This window comes from Furipterus horrens, unplaced genomic scaffold, assembly GCF_987537825.1.
Source record: "Furipterus horrens unplaced genomic scaffold, mFurHor1.1.pri manual_scaffold_3, whole genome shotgun sequence".
In the NCBI taxonomy this organism is placed as follows: Eukaryota; Metazoa; Chordata; class Mammalia; order Chiroptera; family Furipteridae; genus Furipterus; species Furipterus horrens.
Window position 1 is genome coordinate 103,270,443 of NW_028327173.1, and position 16,978 is coordinate 103,287,420.

Consider the following 16,978-nt stretch of genomic DNA (forward strand, 5'->3'; position numbering starts at 1 on the left):
TAAAAAGGCATTTTATTCACCCCTCAGGAAATTTAAAAGCTAGAAAAGGAATTGACAAACTTTTTCTGTAAAGGGGCACATAATAATATTATAGGCTCAGTGGGGGGTTAGGGGGGTGGGGGAGGACAATATAGTCTCTGTTACCAACTACTCCGCTCTGTTGTAAGGCAAAAACAGTTACAAACAATAGGTAACAAGCATGGACGTGTTCAAATAAAACTTTATTTACAGCTAGTGGGCCAGATTTGGCCAGTGGGCTACAGCTTGCCAACATCTGCTCTAGTGGAAAATAATTAATTAACAATTTCAGTACTATACGGTAAATGCAGTGACAGTGGTTAAGCCAAGGTTGTTATAAAACATGATCCAAGAGAATCAGCTTAGGTTGTGGAGGGGACACCAATCTAACTAATGCCTCTATTGTCTCAAATTCAGGAAATAAAAGTAGTTTTTATAATGTGCTACCATCATAAAACAATTTAAAATCTCATTCTGGAAATGTAAAATATATTTAACAATATAAGAATTCCTTAATTATACAGTATTCTCTTCTAGTTGTTTATGAAAAATTTTGCCATAAGCACATCTGAAAGCTTACCTTGGGTGACTGTTTTCAGAACAATTAAAGTTGATAAAAATCTCACTGGTAAATTGGAACTCCTAAAGAAAGCAGCTGTCTTTGTTTTATTCTCCACAGAATGCTCTAAAGAGTAATCCTGAATTCCCTTAGTTACCACTCCTTTGAATATGTCTTCACCCAATCTCCTCAATGTTGATGTCATAGTTGAATGCTGTTAAAAATATGTATTATCTTAATATACTTATTCATATTCAGAAAATATAATTTTAAATACAATCTAACATATGAACTAACAATAAGTCTATGTTTTACTAATTAAAAAAAATTGAGCTGAAAATATGCAAGCCTGGAAAGTAGTAATTTTATAATCAACTTTAAAAATTATTTATGACAATGTATTTTCTAAAAGAAATAGGCAGTCTACTAGAATTAGAAAATTGAAAAGAGTAATTTTCTAAGAATAAAATTAGAAGAGTGGAGACAAAATTCAATTTCAAAACTTTTTTTTTTTCCTAAGCTCTCCTTTATTTATTTATTTAAAAAAAATTTTTTTTTTTGGTTATTCAATTACAGTTGTCCCATTTTTCCCCCATTGCTCCCCCCTCCCAACCCATCCCTTCTCCCACAATTATATCCCTCCCCGTTGTCCATGTCCATGAGTCATTCATATACGTTCCTTGACTAGACCCTTCCCTTACTTATCCCCCTTCTCTCCCTCCCCCCTTCCCCTACTGACAACTATTCTAGTCTTTGCCTATTTAGTTCGTTTGTTTGTGTTGCTCTTTAGTTTCCTGTATTGGGTGATATCATATGGTATTTTGCTTTCTTTGCCTGGCTTATTTCACTAAGCATAATTCTCTCTAGTTCCATCCATGTTGCCGCAAATGGCAGGAGTTCCTTCTTTCTTTCTGCTACATAGTATTCCATTGTGTAGATGTACCACAGTTTTTTGATCCACTCATCTACTCAAAACTTTTAAGAACAGAATCATGAGATATTTCTGGTACAGAGAAGTCAAAGGAACAAAGACTCCACAGGCTCTTCATTGCTCTATCATTACTAATTAATGGCTTATCACGTATATCTTACAGTGTTAGCTTATAAAGTGATCACCTATGGCCTCACTACCTTAGAGCTCAGTTATGACTGTAAATATCAATGATTTTGATAACTTTTAACAATTTCAGAAGAATAAAACAGTGGGTGTGAATCTGGAATAATTCTCATGGGAAATAAACTAAAATAAGAAAATGGACAAAATAGAAATAATGGCATATAACTACCTCTAAAATAAAGGGAAACCATTTCAAACTCCTGCAGAAGAGAGTGGTTATACCAGAGTTTGAAATAACTTTTATTTTTCTTAATTATTACCTAGTTCTCCAAACCCTGAGTTTTATAAGTTTCCCTATCTTATGAAAATTTGTAAGCAATTGGTACCCAAATTAGTTTTGATCTTGCAAAGTGAATAACAAGAATGAGCTTTAGAATTTCTGCATATAAAAATTAAGATACATATATATTCAGATTTTATGGGAATCAAAGGCCAAGAATAATTGGGTGGTAACTGGCAAGAGCAGTGCAATCCAATTTAAATATATTGTCAATAGCTTTTAATATCATTAGGAAAAGATAATACATGTGTTTAAAAACCTTTCTGTAAAAAGATAATAGAAAAAAGTATTTCAAAATTCTACTTAGAATAATTGTATTAGAATAATAGGATTAAGACAAACTTGCTTATTTAAAAATACCTATAATACTTCATACTATACTTCAAAGTAGAAAATATACTTTTTTATTTCTGAAAACATGTTGATACTATTTCCTTTTAAGTGAAACAGAAGAAAAAACAATCACAAAAGTAGTATTTTTTATTGTTATTGAACCATCACCCAAACACTGAAATCTTTGCTGAAACCATTTGAGTACTGATTTTTCATCCATTCATTCACAGTATGGTACATGATTTTCCTACTTCAGTTTTTCTTCTTTATCAGGATTTGAATTAAAAAATTAGCATTAAACCATACTTTGTGGTAGGCAAAACATGTCAAGACTAACTCTGACCCAAAATTTAACAAGTTTAAAAAAATAAAACACTTCTGTCTATAAGGGTATGGGTACTTTTCCCTAGTCCTCCTGCTCTAAGAACAACATTAACCCCTAGGCATTATTTAGAAAACGAACAAGGTGACTCCAAAAGGTTTAGTTCTTTGAGTTATCTGATGCCTCAGATTTCCTTGACTTATAGCCAAAAAAGCTGGCAACCTGAAAATGTCAAACTGCCCCAACAAAAGGCTGCTCTCTCTAGCCAAAGGAATAAAAACGAAAAGGGCAACACTGCAAGACAAAAACTTGGACAAAACACTGTTCCAGCCAAATACCCCTACCCAGGTCAGCAAAGTGACCCAACCCCAATCTGGACCAGCAAAGTATAAGGCGGTGTCAGTAAAGGCCATGTGGGAAGTAGTAATGGAGCACTGCTAACCCTCCCAGTTAGGGAGGTATCAAGTGGAGGTCTACAGAGGGGCCAAAACTACCCCCTCCCCTAGATAACATCAAGAGCTAGTAGGGAACCCGGACTTCTACCTCACTGGGAAATAAGAGACATCACCTCCCCACACTTCCCTCTGCCACAGCAATGTCAAAGAAAGCCAGATAAAACAAAATGTTTCATAAGACCCAGAGTCTCGTAACATAATACCAAAATGTCCAGTTTTCAATTAAAAAAAAAATCACGAATCACTTCAAAAACTGGAAAGATCTCAAACTGAATGAAAAAAAAATTTGCTAACACCAACATGACAAAGATGTTAGAATTATCTGACAATCATTTTAAAGCAGCCATGATAAAATGAAAAATTATGTTTTTAAATAAAAATAGGAAAATCTTGTCAAGTAGTCTTACTAAAGAAAATACAAAGAGAATCAAATGGAGATTTTGTAACTGAAAATATAATAAACAAAATTAAAAGCTCAATGGATAGCCTCAACAGTAGAATGGAGGGAAGAGAGGAAAGAACCAGTTAACTGGAAAATAAAACAACAGAAATTACCCGATCTGAACAAAAAGAAAAAAAACACACACACACACACACCTGGGGAAAAAACAGAGATCCAAGGAACTGAGGGACTTGAACGAAAGATTTAACAATCATGTCTAACAGAATATTGAATGAAAAAAAAAATCAGATAGGGCTAAAAAAATACTTGAGGAAATAATGATTGTATACTTCCCAGATTTCACAAAATATGTATCTGGAGGTTGAAGAAACTGACCAAACCCAAACGTGATGAATCCAAAGAAATCAACAGGGCACATCATAGCCAACTTTATGAAACTAAAGAAAAAAGAAAAAAATTGAAAGCAATGATAGAGAAATTAATATATTTGGGGAAAGCAATTAACATGACAGTGGGTTTCTTATCACAAACTGTGAAAGTCATCTGAAAGGAACTGGCACAACATTTTAAAGTACTACAAGAAAAGAGCGGTCATCCCAGAATCTGATACCCAGTGAAAATACCCTTCAGGGATGAAGGGAAAATCAGGACATGATAGCATGAAGAAAAACTAAAACAATCTGTCATCAGCAGACCTACTCTGAAAGACTACTTGAGGGAAGTTCTATAAACAGAAATGAAGCGATAGAAGAAAGACCACTGGAACATCGAGAAGCAAGAAAAGAAGGAAAAAAGAAAAAAATAAGCAAAAATAGGTGTAAATACAATAGACTTTCCTCGAATTTCATGTTTGACAGTTGATACAAAAATGATAACACTGTCTCATTTAGTTCTATATATACCTAGAAGAGTATTAACACAATTATAGGGGGGAGGTTAAAGGAAGGCAAGATTTCTACACTTCACTTGAGCTAATAAAATGACAAAACCATTAGACTGCAATAAGTTAATTATATACAGTGTAATACCTAGAAAAATTACTAAAAAATCTATGCAAACAGATATACTCAAGCTATAAGAGCAAATTAAAATGAAATTCTAAGAAAAGTTCAAGTAACCCAGAGGAAAGCAGGAAGAAGAAACCAGAGAAATGAAGAACAGACAAAAAAGAACAGCAAACAAAAAATAAAGTAAGAGACTGAAGCCCTACCATATCTACGTTAAATATAAGTGCCCTAGGTATACCAATTAAAACAAAGTTGATTAAGAATATAAACTAGCTATATGCTATCTACAAAAAACCTCACTTCAAATATAATAATATAAGCAGGTAATATTAAAAGAATGGAAAAAGACTGAGTTAAATGAAACCAGAAGTGTCTATATTAATATCAGAGTGGACTTTAAAATGAAGAAAACTATCAGGGACAGAGAGGAATGTTATATAATGATGAAAGAATCAATCCACTAAGAAGACATAATTCAAAATGTATGTGCACTAACAGAGTTGCAAAATATGTGAGGCTAAAATTTATAAAACCCAACAGGAAAACTATATAAATCCACAATTATAGCTGAAGATTTCAATATTCCTTTCTGAGCAATTGATAGAAATAGACAGAATCTTAGCAAGGCTATAAAACTTAACACCATGAACCAGCAGGATTTAATCAACATTTATAAAACACTCCACACAATAGCAGAATACACATCTTCAGCCAAAAAAAAAAAAAAATCAATAATACAACCACACTAGAAAACCAGTAAGAAAACAGAAAGATTTACAACACACTTCTAAATAATACATGGGTCAAAGAGGAAATCTTAAGTAAAATTTTTAAAAATAAATTAAATTGAAAGTAAATGAAAATGCAAAGTATTAAAATTTATGGGCCACAGTTTGAGTAGTGCTGACAGAAAAAAGCCACTAAATGCATATATTAGAAAAGAAGTGTCAAATCAATAATATTCATCACCTCTGTAACCTAGAAAAAGGAGATCACAGTAAATAAAAAGCAAGCAGAGGAAGGAAATAATAAAGATAAGAGCTGAAACTGAAAACAGAAAAATAATGAAACAGATGATCCTTTGAAAAAGAAATCAATAAAAACAGAGAAACTTCTGGAAAGAAAAAGAGATCAGAAAAAAATGACACAATTTATCAATACTAGGAATGAAACAGGAGTATCACTACTAACACTGAAGGCATCAAAAAGATAATAACTCTACACATACATATTTGATATCTTAGACAAAATGGTTCAATTCTTTGAAAAGCACAAACTACTACAATCCACCTATAAAAATTAGAGAGAAAACTACAGACAAATATCTCTAATGAATATAGACACAAAATGCCTTAACAAAATATTAGCAAACAGAATTGAGCAAATTTAAAAACAACTATAAAACACAGCCAAGTGACGTTTATTTCAGGAATGCATGGCGGATTCAATATTTGAAAGTCAAACAATGCAGTCTACCACATTATCAGGTTAAAGAAAAAAATCACACTTAATAGTGAAGGACTGAATATTTCTCCCTAAGGATCAAGAACAAGGAAATGATATCCATTATCAGCATTTATATTTACCATAGTGCTAGAAATACTAGCTAATGTAGTAAGAGAAATTAAAGTCACACATGTGGAAAAAAGAAAAATAAAAATTGTCCATATTTACAGATGCATGACTCTCTAAAAAATCACAATGAATCTTCAAGAAAACTCTGGGAACTCATGAGGTGACAAGGACAGGATACAAAATAAACAGAAATATCATTTATATTTCTATATGCTATCAAAAACCGCATGAACACCAGATAAAAGAGACAATACCAATTAAAATCACTTTAAAATATTAAATATGACTTCCGGCCAAGATGGAGGTGTAGACAGACACGCTGCGACCCCCTCCACAACTAAGAAGGAATACAACTAACTACCTCAAAACTAGAAACAACCAGAAGTTCCAGAAAATCAAACTTTATAAAAGTCCAACAAAGATATGAAGAAGAAATACTCATTCAGACAGGCAGCAGGGGCGAACCCGGGGCAGCAGTAGCAGGCCAGCAGAGGCAGGCGGGCAAAAAGCGCAGCCACACATTTTAAAAGGTCAGGAGGGACACCTGGGGAGCGTTCACAGCTCCTCACCGGACCTTGCTGCCCACGGTCCCAGCACCGTGGGAAAATCAAGCCTCATTGCTCCTGACTGTGCAGACCAGTGTGGGTTGGGGTGGAGGCAGAAACTGCCAGTCTCAGCAGAGTCCGCTAGTTTAAAGGGCCCCCACGATCCTAGAACATCTGCAGACCCACCCACTCTGGAAACGACGGCCAGGGCAGCAGCTAGAGGGGCGCCAGTCCGGTGCGGAAGTGGGAGAGGTGCCTGGAAAAGACGTGAGTGCTGGGCAGGCAGCATTGTTCCCTCTCAGGCCCCACCCCCACATACAGTGGCACAATGTGGTGAAATAGGTCACCCTGTACTGACAAATCCCTAAGGCTCTGCCCCTTACAACATAACAGGAGCAACAGCTCTACCTGGGACATGGAGGCAAACAAACACAGGAGCCTGTCAGAATGAGAACACAGAGAAGTATGGCCCAAAAGGGGAAACAGATCAAGGTTCCAGAGGGAGAACTAAGCGACGAGGAGATAGCCAACCTAACAGATGAGGAGATAGACAACCTAACAGATGCAGAATTCAAAACACGGGTGATAAAGATGCTCATGGGCTTCACGGATTTGCTTGAGTACGGCAAATGCATAAGAGAAGAAGTGAAGGCTATGCTAAGTGAAATGAAGGAAAATCCACACAAAACCAATAGTGAAAAGAAGGAAACTGGGGTTCAAATCAATGATTTGGAACATAAAGAAGAAGAAAAAAAAGTCAACCAGTGCAGAATGAGGAAGCAAGAATTGAAAAAAATGAGAAAAACTTCCCAAATTGTGAAGATGGGCATACAGGTCCGGGAAGCACGGAGGGTCCCGGGCGAACTGGACCCAGAGGGGACCACACCAGGACGCATCATGACTGAGATGCCAAAGGTGAAAGATAAAGACAGAGTCCTGGGAGCAGCAAGAGAGAGGAGGAGAGTTGCTGACAGGTGAGGTGCCTATAGGACTATCAGCTGATTTCTCAGAGGACACTTTGCAGGCAGGCAGGGACTGGCAAGCAGTATTCAGTGTGATGAAAAGCAATCTACATCTAAGATTACTCTATCCAGCAAAGCTATCATTTGGAATGGAAGGGCAGATGAAGTGCTTCCCAGACAAGGTGAAGCTAAAGGAGTTCATCATCACCAACCCATTATTATATGAAATGTCAAAGGGACTTACTTAAGAAAAAGAAGATCAAAACTATGAACAAGACTTACGGCCAAGATAGAGGGGTAGAGAGGCACGCTGCATCTCCCTCCACAACTAAGAAGGAATACAACTGCCTCAATACTAGAAACAAACAGAAGTTCCAGAAAATCAAACTGCATGGAAGTCCAGCAAACCAAGATATAAAAAAGAAATACTCATCCAGACATGTAGGAGGGGCGGAGCCGCTGCAGAGTGGACGCGGTGCGTTGGCGGCAGTGACGGCAGCAGTGGCATCAGTAGGCCGGTGGAAAGCCCAGTCACATGTTTTAAAAAGTCAGGAGGGACGCCTGGGGGGCGCTCCCAGCATCACATGAGACCGCACAACTCACGGTCCCAGCACCAGGGAAAATAAAGCCTCATTGCTTCTGACTGCACACCAGTCGGGGTTAGGGCGGAGGAAAAAACTGCCGCCCTCTCAACAGAGTCTGCTTGTTTAAAGGGTCCCCACAGTCCTAGAACGTCTGCAGACCCACCCACTCTGGGAACGACGGCCAGAGCAACAGCCAGAGAGACGCCAGTCCTATATGGAAGTGGGAGAGGTGCCTGGAAAAGAGGAGAGTGCTGAGCAAGCAGCATTGTCTCCTCTCAGACCCCTCCCCCACATAGAGCGACACAACGTGGTGAAATGGGTCACCCTGTACTGATGAATACCTAAGGCTCCACCCCTTACAACGGAACAGGAGCGACAGCTCTATCTAAGACATAGAGGCAAACAAACACAGGAGCCTGTCAAGTTGAGGAGAACAGAGACGTATGACCCAAAAAGGGGAACAGATCAAGGTTCCAGTGGGAAAACTAAGCGACGAGGAGATAGCGAACCTAACAGATGAGGAGACAGACAACCTAACAGATGAAGAATTCAAAACACTGGTGATAAAGATGCTCACAGTCTTGACAGATATCCTTAAGTATGGCAAACGCATAAGAGAAGAAGTGAAAGCTATGCTTAATGAAACAAAGGAAAATCCACACACAAAAAATGATGAAGGGAAGGAAATCGGGGCTCAAATCAATGATTTGGAACATACGGAAGAAAAAACGGTCAACCAGTACAGAATGAGGTAACAAGAATTGAAAAAAATGAAGAGAGGCTTAGGAACCTCTGTGACAACTTTAAACGTGCAAAATCCGAACCATAGGGGTGCCAGAAGGAGAGGAGGAAGAGCAAGAAATGGAAAACTTATGTGAGAAAATAATGAAGGAAAACTCTCCAAATTTGGTGAAGGAAATAGACATACAAGTCCAGGAAGTGTACAGAGTCCCAAACAAGCTAGACCCAAAAAGGACCACACCAAGACACATCATAATTAAAATGCCGAAGGTTAAAGATAGAGAATCTTAAAAGCAGCAAGAGAAAAGAACAGCGTTACCTACAAATGGTACCTACAAAGGTGCCTATAAGACAATCAGCTGATTTCTCAAAAGAAACTTTGCAGGCCAGAAGGGACTGGCAGGAAGTATTCAAGGTGATGAAAAGCAAGGACTTACAACCAAGATTACTCTATCCAGCAAAGCTATCATTTAGAATAAAAGGGCAGATAAAAGTGTTTCCCAAACAAGGTAAAGCTTAAAGAACTCTTCATCACCAAACATTATATAAAATGTTAAAGGGACTTATTTAAGAAAAAGAATATCAAAACTATGAACATTAAAATGACAACAAACTCACAACTATCAACAACTGAATCTAAAAAATACTGTAGAAACAAATTTCAAGTAAGCAAACCAGAATAGGAGCAGAATCATAAGTATGGGGATCATTTGGAGGGTTATGAGCTGGGAGGGGGAAGAAGAAGAAATGTGGAAATGGTGCAGAGATTAAGAAGCATAATTTGTTGGTACAAAATAGACCGGGTGATCTTAATAATAATATAGGAAAGGGTGAAGTCAAAGAACTTATATGCACGACCCATGGACATGAACTAAGGGTGGTGGGATTGCTGGAGCAAAAGGGGTTACTGGGCAGAGGGAACAAAGGGAAAAGAAATTGGGACAACTGTAACAATTGTACAGTTCAATAAAATAAGGCAAAGGAACTAGAAGAATTGAAAAAAACTATAAAATGAAAAAAAGTAAGTTACCAATTTCAAAACAGATTATATGAGGGGAACCCAAGAAAACCGGAATTATCTTCAGGAGGGTGGGCCCCCTGTAGTGCAGGCTCGCCCCCGCCCCTGCACTAGGTGAATGTTTTAGGAATCCTTCTGTATCAGTGTACCAGCCAGGTGTTATTGTGAAAGGTTGTGTTAGGTTTCAGTGAATTTTTTCTTTAAAACTCTTTCATTTAGTTTGCCCCCTTCATGATAGGTGATTTATGAGCGCACCCATCCACATTGTGCTGAGTATTCAGCAGATTTTGACCAAAAACAGCATGATCCCTCTGCCCCACCTTCCCTACTCACCGGGTCTTGTCCTGAGAGGCTTTATTTTAGTTGCCCCGATGAAAAAAGTCCTCAAACGGGAAACATTTTGCCAATGTGGAAGAGGTAAAACAAAAAATGACAGAAGCACTAAAAGGCATCAAATGACGAGTTCAAAAACTGCTCTGAGCGGTGGAAAAAACTGTCTTGACAGGTGTATTGCATCAAATGGAGAGTACATTGTGGGTGACTGACGCTTAAACATGTAAGAATAAATACACAATTTGTATAAATAATTTGTGTTTTGGGGTCCACCGTGTAAAACTATAAGAATCAACAGTGTGGTACTGGCAAAAAAAACAAAAACAAAAATACTGACAAACGATGTATAGAACATAACAGAGAACCAAGAAAAAGATCCATACAATAATTATCCCACACAGCAGTACAAATGGAATGAGTAAAGCTTTTTTAATAAACAGTACAGCAATTGGATATTCTAGGCAAAAAACAAAACAAAACAAAAAACCTTAACTTTTATCTAAGTCTTACACCTTATACAAAAATTAACTCAAGTTGTACCACAAAATTAAGTGGAAAATGGAAAAGTATAAAACTTTAAGAAAAAAAATGGAGAAAAACCTTCACTATCTATGGTTAGGCAAATAATTTTTAAACTTCACAAAAGCATGACTCACAAAAGGAAAACTAACTGACTTAATTAAAATTTAAAAACTCTGCAAAAGAACCTGTCAGAAGAATGAAAAGACAGGCTATAGAAAAGAAGATATTTCCAAACCACATATCCAGCAGAATACTAGTATCTAACATAAATACTCTCAAAGCTCACGAACAGAAAACAAACATTCCGGTCAGAGAACGGACAGTGACACGAACAGACGTTTCACTGAAGGGAGGAATGTACACCCGGGAAGTAAGCACTTGGGAAGGCATGTGTAGCCACTGCGGAGATGCAAATTAAAATTCCAATGAGAAAACAATATACACTTCTCAGTATGGAAAAAATAAAAAATTATAACAGGAGGAATCTGGTCCAGATGGCAGCAAGACAGAAGTGGCTCGCCTCTTCACACAACCACATCAAAATTACAACTAAGATACAGAATACCCATCAGTTAGAACTGTCAGAAACTGAGTTGAATGAAAGTCTGCCAAATACAAAATTAAAGAAACTACATCCATTGAGATAGGTTGGAGGGTGCAGAAGCTGAAAGGGCTGGTCTTTCAGCCATGTGTGGTGGATAAAAATTTGGAAGGGATATTTCAGGAGGGAGGAGTCCCAGTCCCACACCAGGCCACCCAACAAAGAATTCCAGTGCCAGAAAGAGAAGTCCCCTCAACTTCGGGCTGCAAAAACCAGCAGGGATTGAGTCAGACGAAGAAACTGCTAGAGCTCCCAAGCAGTTCATTTTAAAGAACCAACATATGACTCAACCTCTCTGATCTCCAACAGCAGGGTAGCAGGTTGAAAGACACCAGTGGCAAACAGGGAGAAACTGAAGTGTCAGGCATCAGGGCGAGCAGAGGCCATTATCTCTTTTCTAAACCCTCTCCCTACCGAGTCAGCAGACTGGTGGACTCCATCAATCTGGCTAACACTGACCCACCCTGAAGATCCCCAGAAACTCCACCCCACCCAACTTACCGGCCCACCCATGCTGCTTTCCCATATGAATGGCTGGTCTAGCCTCATTCTTCACAACTTCCTAAATTCTATGGAACAAGCAACAGCTGGCCTCAGTGAGCTCCAGGACCAGCACTACCAGGAGACAGCTTAGATACATAGCTTGGCTTAATCTGGGAATCTCCAAGACTGACACAAGAAGCAGCCATCCCAGATTGCTTTATAGCTCAGGCAGGGTGCCCTGAGCAAAACACAGGTGGGGGCTGACCTTGGGCTGCACCACCCAGGAATCCCCAGGGCCAGCGCACCCAGTGGACAGCTATAGACTATGCTGGAACACCACCACCCTGCCCTTGCACAGCTGATCCTCCACAGAGGGTGGAAGTTGGTGGTCAATGGCCACAGATAGTCCTTGCAGCTGACTGGCCTGGGTAAATCCCTCCCACGGATCTGCCAACAGCAACCAAGGCTCAACTACAAGAGGAGGGTGTACTCAGCCCACACAAAGGGTGCACCTCAAGTACCCAACTTCTTTGATAGGGGAGGCTGTGTCACTGGAGCCTACAGGACACCTGCTACATTAGGCCGCACTACCAAGATACAGAGTCAAAGCAGCTCTACCCAATACTCATATAGAAACACAGGGAGGCTGCCAAATTGAGGAGGCAAAGAAATATGGCCCATATGAAAGAACAGAACAAAACTCCAGGAAAAGAACTAAACAAAATAGAGGAAGCCAACCTATCAGATGCAGAGTTCAAAACACTGGTGATCAGGATGTTCAGGGAAATGATTGAATAGGGCCACAAAATAAAGGAAGAAGTGAAAGTTATACAAAGTGAAATGAAGAAAAAAATACAGAGAACCAATAGTGATGGGAAGGAAGCCAGGATTCAAATCAACGATTTGGAACAAAAGGAAGAAATAAACAATCACTGGAACAGGAAGAAGAAATAACTGAAAAAAAAAAAACTGAGAAGAGGATTAGGAACCTCTGGGACAACTCTAAACATACCAATGTCCAAATGATAGGGGTACCAGAAGGAGAAGAGGAAGAGCAAGAAATTCAAAGCTTATGTGAAAAAATAATGAAAGAATACTTCCCTAAACTGGTGAAGGGAATAGACATACAAGTCCAGGAAGCACAGAGTCCCAAACATGTTGGACACAAAGAGGACCATACCAAGGCACATCAATATTAAAATACCAAAGGCTAAAGATAAAGAGAGAATCTCAAAAGCAGCAAGAGAAGAGAGCTACCCACAAAGGAATTTCCATAAGACTGTCAGCTGATTTCTTAAAAGAAACTTTGCAGGCAGGAAGAGGCTGGCAAGAGGTATTCAAAGTGATGTAAAGTGAGGACCTACACAAAGATTACTCTATCCAGCAAAGCTATCATTTAGAATGGAAGGGCAGATGAAGTCCTTCCCAGATGAGGTAAAGCTAAAGAAGTTCATCATCACCAAGCTATTATTATATAAAATGTTAAAGGAACTTATTTAAGAAAAAGAAGAAGATCAAAACTATGAATATTAAAACAACAAACTCACAACTATCAACTGAATCTAAAAAATAAAAATGAAAATAAACTAACCAAACAACTAGAACAGGAACAGAACCATAGGTATGGGGATCATTTGAAGGATTGTCAGCAGGGAGGGGTATCGGGGAGAATCGGGGTAAAGGTGCAGGGATCAAGAACATAACTGGTAGAAACAAAATAGACAGGGGGATGTTAAGTATAGTATAGGAAAGGGAGAAGCCAAAGAACTTACAGGCGTGACCCATGGACATGAATTAAGGGGGAGTACTGCTAGCGGGAAGGAAAGTACGGGCAGAGAGGGGCAAAGGGGGAAAACAGTTGGAAGATCCTCATGAATTAAAAATGGAACTGTCTTATGACCCAGTGATTCCACTCCTGGTATATATCCAAAGAAATCCAAAACACTAATTCAAAAGAATATATGAAACCTATGTTCATTACAACATTATTTACAAGAACCAAGATATAGAAGCAACCCAAGTGCCCATCAGCAGACACGCAGAAAATAAAAAGCTATGATACACATATACAATGGAATACTGCTCAGCCATAAAAAAGAATGAATACAACAGCATGGGTGCACCTAGATAGTACTATGCTAAGTGAAATAAGTCAGACAGAAAAAACCAAATACCATATGATTTCAGTTATCTGTAGTATCTATAAAGAGCTATCTAAAAGAACAAACAAAATAGAAACAGAGAACAGACTGATGAATGCCAGAGGGGAGAAATGTGGTGGACAGGGTGAAAAAAGTTGATGGGATTAAGAAGTACTAATTGATAGTTACAAAATAGGCACCAGGCATATAGTCAAGAATATTGTCATAACTATCTATGATTGCAAGTGGGCACTTATCGAAGGAAACACTTGTAACCTGTATGAATAGTTATCTGCTGAACTGTATACCTTAATAAAAAAGTGTTGAATGCAAACTATAATTAAAAAAATAAAACAGAAAAAAATAAATAAAAAGAATTATAAAAACTCAACAAGAAGACGACAAACAACCCAATTTAAAAATAGGGAAAGGAGCTGGACATGTTACCAAAGTAAATATACAGATAGTAAATAGGTATATGAACAGATGCACAATATGTCATTAGAATATTGTATATTTAAATGACAATGAGATACCACTACATATCAATTAGAATGGCCAAAACCAAAAAATTTGACAACACTAAATATTGATGAGGATGTGAAGCAACAGAATTTCTGTGATTTCTTCTGGAAATGCAAAATGGTATAGCCATTTTAGAAAGCAGTTTGTAGTTTCTTAAAAAACTAAAAATACTCTTACCATACTATTCAACAATTGTGCTCCTTGGTATTTACCCACAGGAGTTGAAAACATATCCACACAAAAACCTGCACATGGATGTTTATAGCATCTTTATTTATACTTGCCAAAACTTGGAAGTAATCAAGATGGCCTTCAGTGAGTGGATGAACTATGATACATAGAGAAATGAAATGTTATTCAGATTTGAAAAGAAAGAAGCTATCAAACCATGAAAAGACATGAAGAAACCCTAAATGCATATCGTTAAGTAAAAGAAGCCAATTTGAAAAGCCTATATCTCTGATTCCAACTACATGACATTCTGCAAAAGGAAAAGCTATGAAGACAGTCAAAGGATGATTGGTGTCCAAAAGTTAGAGGTGAGGGAGGCACAAACAGGCAGAGTACAGAGGATTTTTAAAGCAAATTAATTTTAGTATTAAATCATTCTGTATAATATAAAAGTGGTGGTTACATGCCATTATATATTTGTAAAAAAACATAGAGTATAAAACACCAAGAGTGAGCCAGAATGTAAACTATGGACTTGGGGCAATAAGGATGCATCAGTGTAGGTTCATATATTGTAAAAAATGTCCCACTTTGGTGCAGGATGCTTTTAGTGTTCAAGGCTGTGTATGTATAGGGGCAGGGTATATATGGGAAACCTCTGAGCTCAATTCTGCTGTGACTCTAAACCTGCTCTAACAAATGAAGTGCATATATTTTTTTAAATGAGAAACCTTTATGGAGATAAAACTGTTCTGTTAACTTGACTGTATCAATGGTGACATATATTGGTTGTGATATTGTACTAATTCTACCACTGGGAGAAATTTGGTAAAGGATACAAGTGATCTATTATTTCTTATAACTACGAGTGAATCTACAATTATCTCAAATAAAAAACTAAATTTTTAATAAAAGTACATATAATTAGACGATGTTAAAATTAAAGTATTAGAAACTCATCAAGAAATGTTGAAAAAATAAATGTTAGAGTGGCAAGAACACTACTTTTCACTAGAAAAGTAGATGCAGGCTCACAATACTCTCTATAATAGTGAAGAGTGAGATGCTGAATACATAATATATGAAGGCAACAAAAATAAACTATAAATCACCTTAAGAAAAATGAAAAATACATTTGTAAGGAAGATAAAGTTTCATTCAACTTTCTAAGTCTAACCTTTTTGTTGCTGAAAGCAAGCATTTAGCTACCCATTCATAAACCATTGTTCACATAGCAATCAAAAACATCATAAAAAGAAAACAGTGGCATTAACAAATCTGATAATTTATATACCTTTGTTTGGTGAGACACATACTTAAAACCAATAAATTCAAAGTGATATTCTGTGTGTATGTGTGTGTATGTGTACATGCTGGCATAAATACTCATGTACTTATGCATAGCATGGGGCAAAATATTTAGCATATCACCTCAGAAAAGATATTTTTCCTTAACCTTAATAATCACATTATTTAATAATCACACTGGTCAATACTGCTGGTTAATGCTACTTAATCGTTAGTATTGCACTGATTGGTTTAGCTGTGTACTTCTTAAATTCCACAGGACCAAGATTTAACTACATGAGCATGAATTTGATCTTTTTTAACCAAATGAAAGCTGTAACAGCATTTATCAATAGTAAGTAGAGGAAAAAATTTAACAACTCTCACAAATGATTATATATTCATGTCATAATTTGAGATAACTGGCCCTTAAACAAGTAACATACCATTAATTTTATAAGATGCTGGAATAATTTTTTATTTGATTAGGTTATCCTAATATTTACCATCCCATTTAGCTAGTGTATATTTACTGGCATAAGCACAAGAAATCATTAACTTCCATTACCTTCAGTAAAAATAAAAAATTATGAATTAAATAATGGGGTGGATGACAGCTGGTTTTAGCAATTCCTTGTTTACACAATTATAAAACTCAAAACAACATTACATATTGAATCACATCTATGGCATTGAGAAATAATATAAGTGAAAGGAGAAAGAAGAAAAAGTAATAAATGAAGCAAAGGAAGCAAGAAGTCCTGAAATATAAACATAACACATGCACACACACAAAAAAAAAAGTGAAAGAAGAAGATCAAAAGAAATAATACCAAACATAGTAGTTGAAGATAGACTCCTATTAATAAATTACCAGTGTTCCAGCTTCTAGTTGCCGTAGAGACCAATATATAAATTTTAAAAATGGCTCATGAAGTTTGGAATTCACAAATGGCATCCACTGTAGCTGCTCTGTCATCACAGGCAAAAGCTAAA

General features: G+C 37.2%; 1 protein-coding gene across 1 annotated transcript in view; it reads right to left on the bottom strand.

Annotated features, from left to right (window-relative positions):
• CCDC138 (coiled-coil domain containing 138) overlaps positions 1-16,978 on the bottom strand; it is a 193,773-nt gene that overhangs the window by 72,982 nt on the left and 103,813 nt on the right. The window contains exons 11-12 of the mRNA XM_090269933.1: positions 16,857-16,973; positions 599-791 (exon numbers count right to left, since the gene is read on the bottom strand). Of these exons, the coding sequence (XP_090126059.1) occupies positions 599-791; positions 16,857-16,973 (310 nt within the window). The remainder of the gene's footprint in view (positions 1-598; positions 792-16,856; positions 16,974-16,978) is intronic.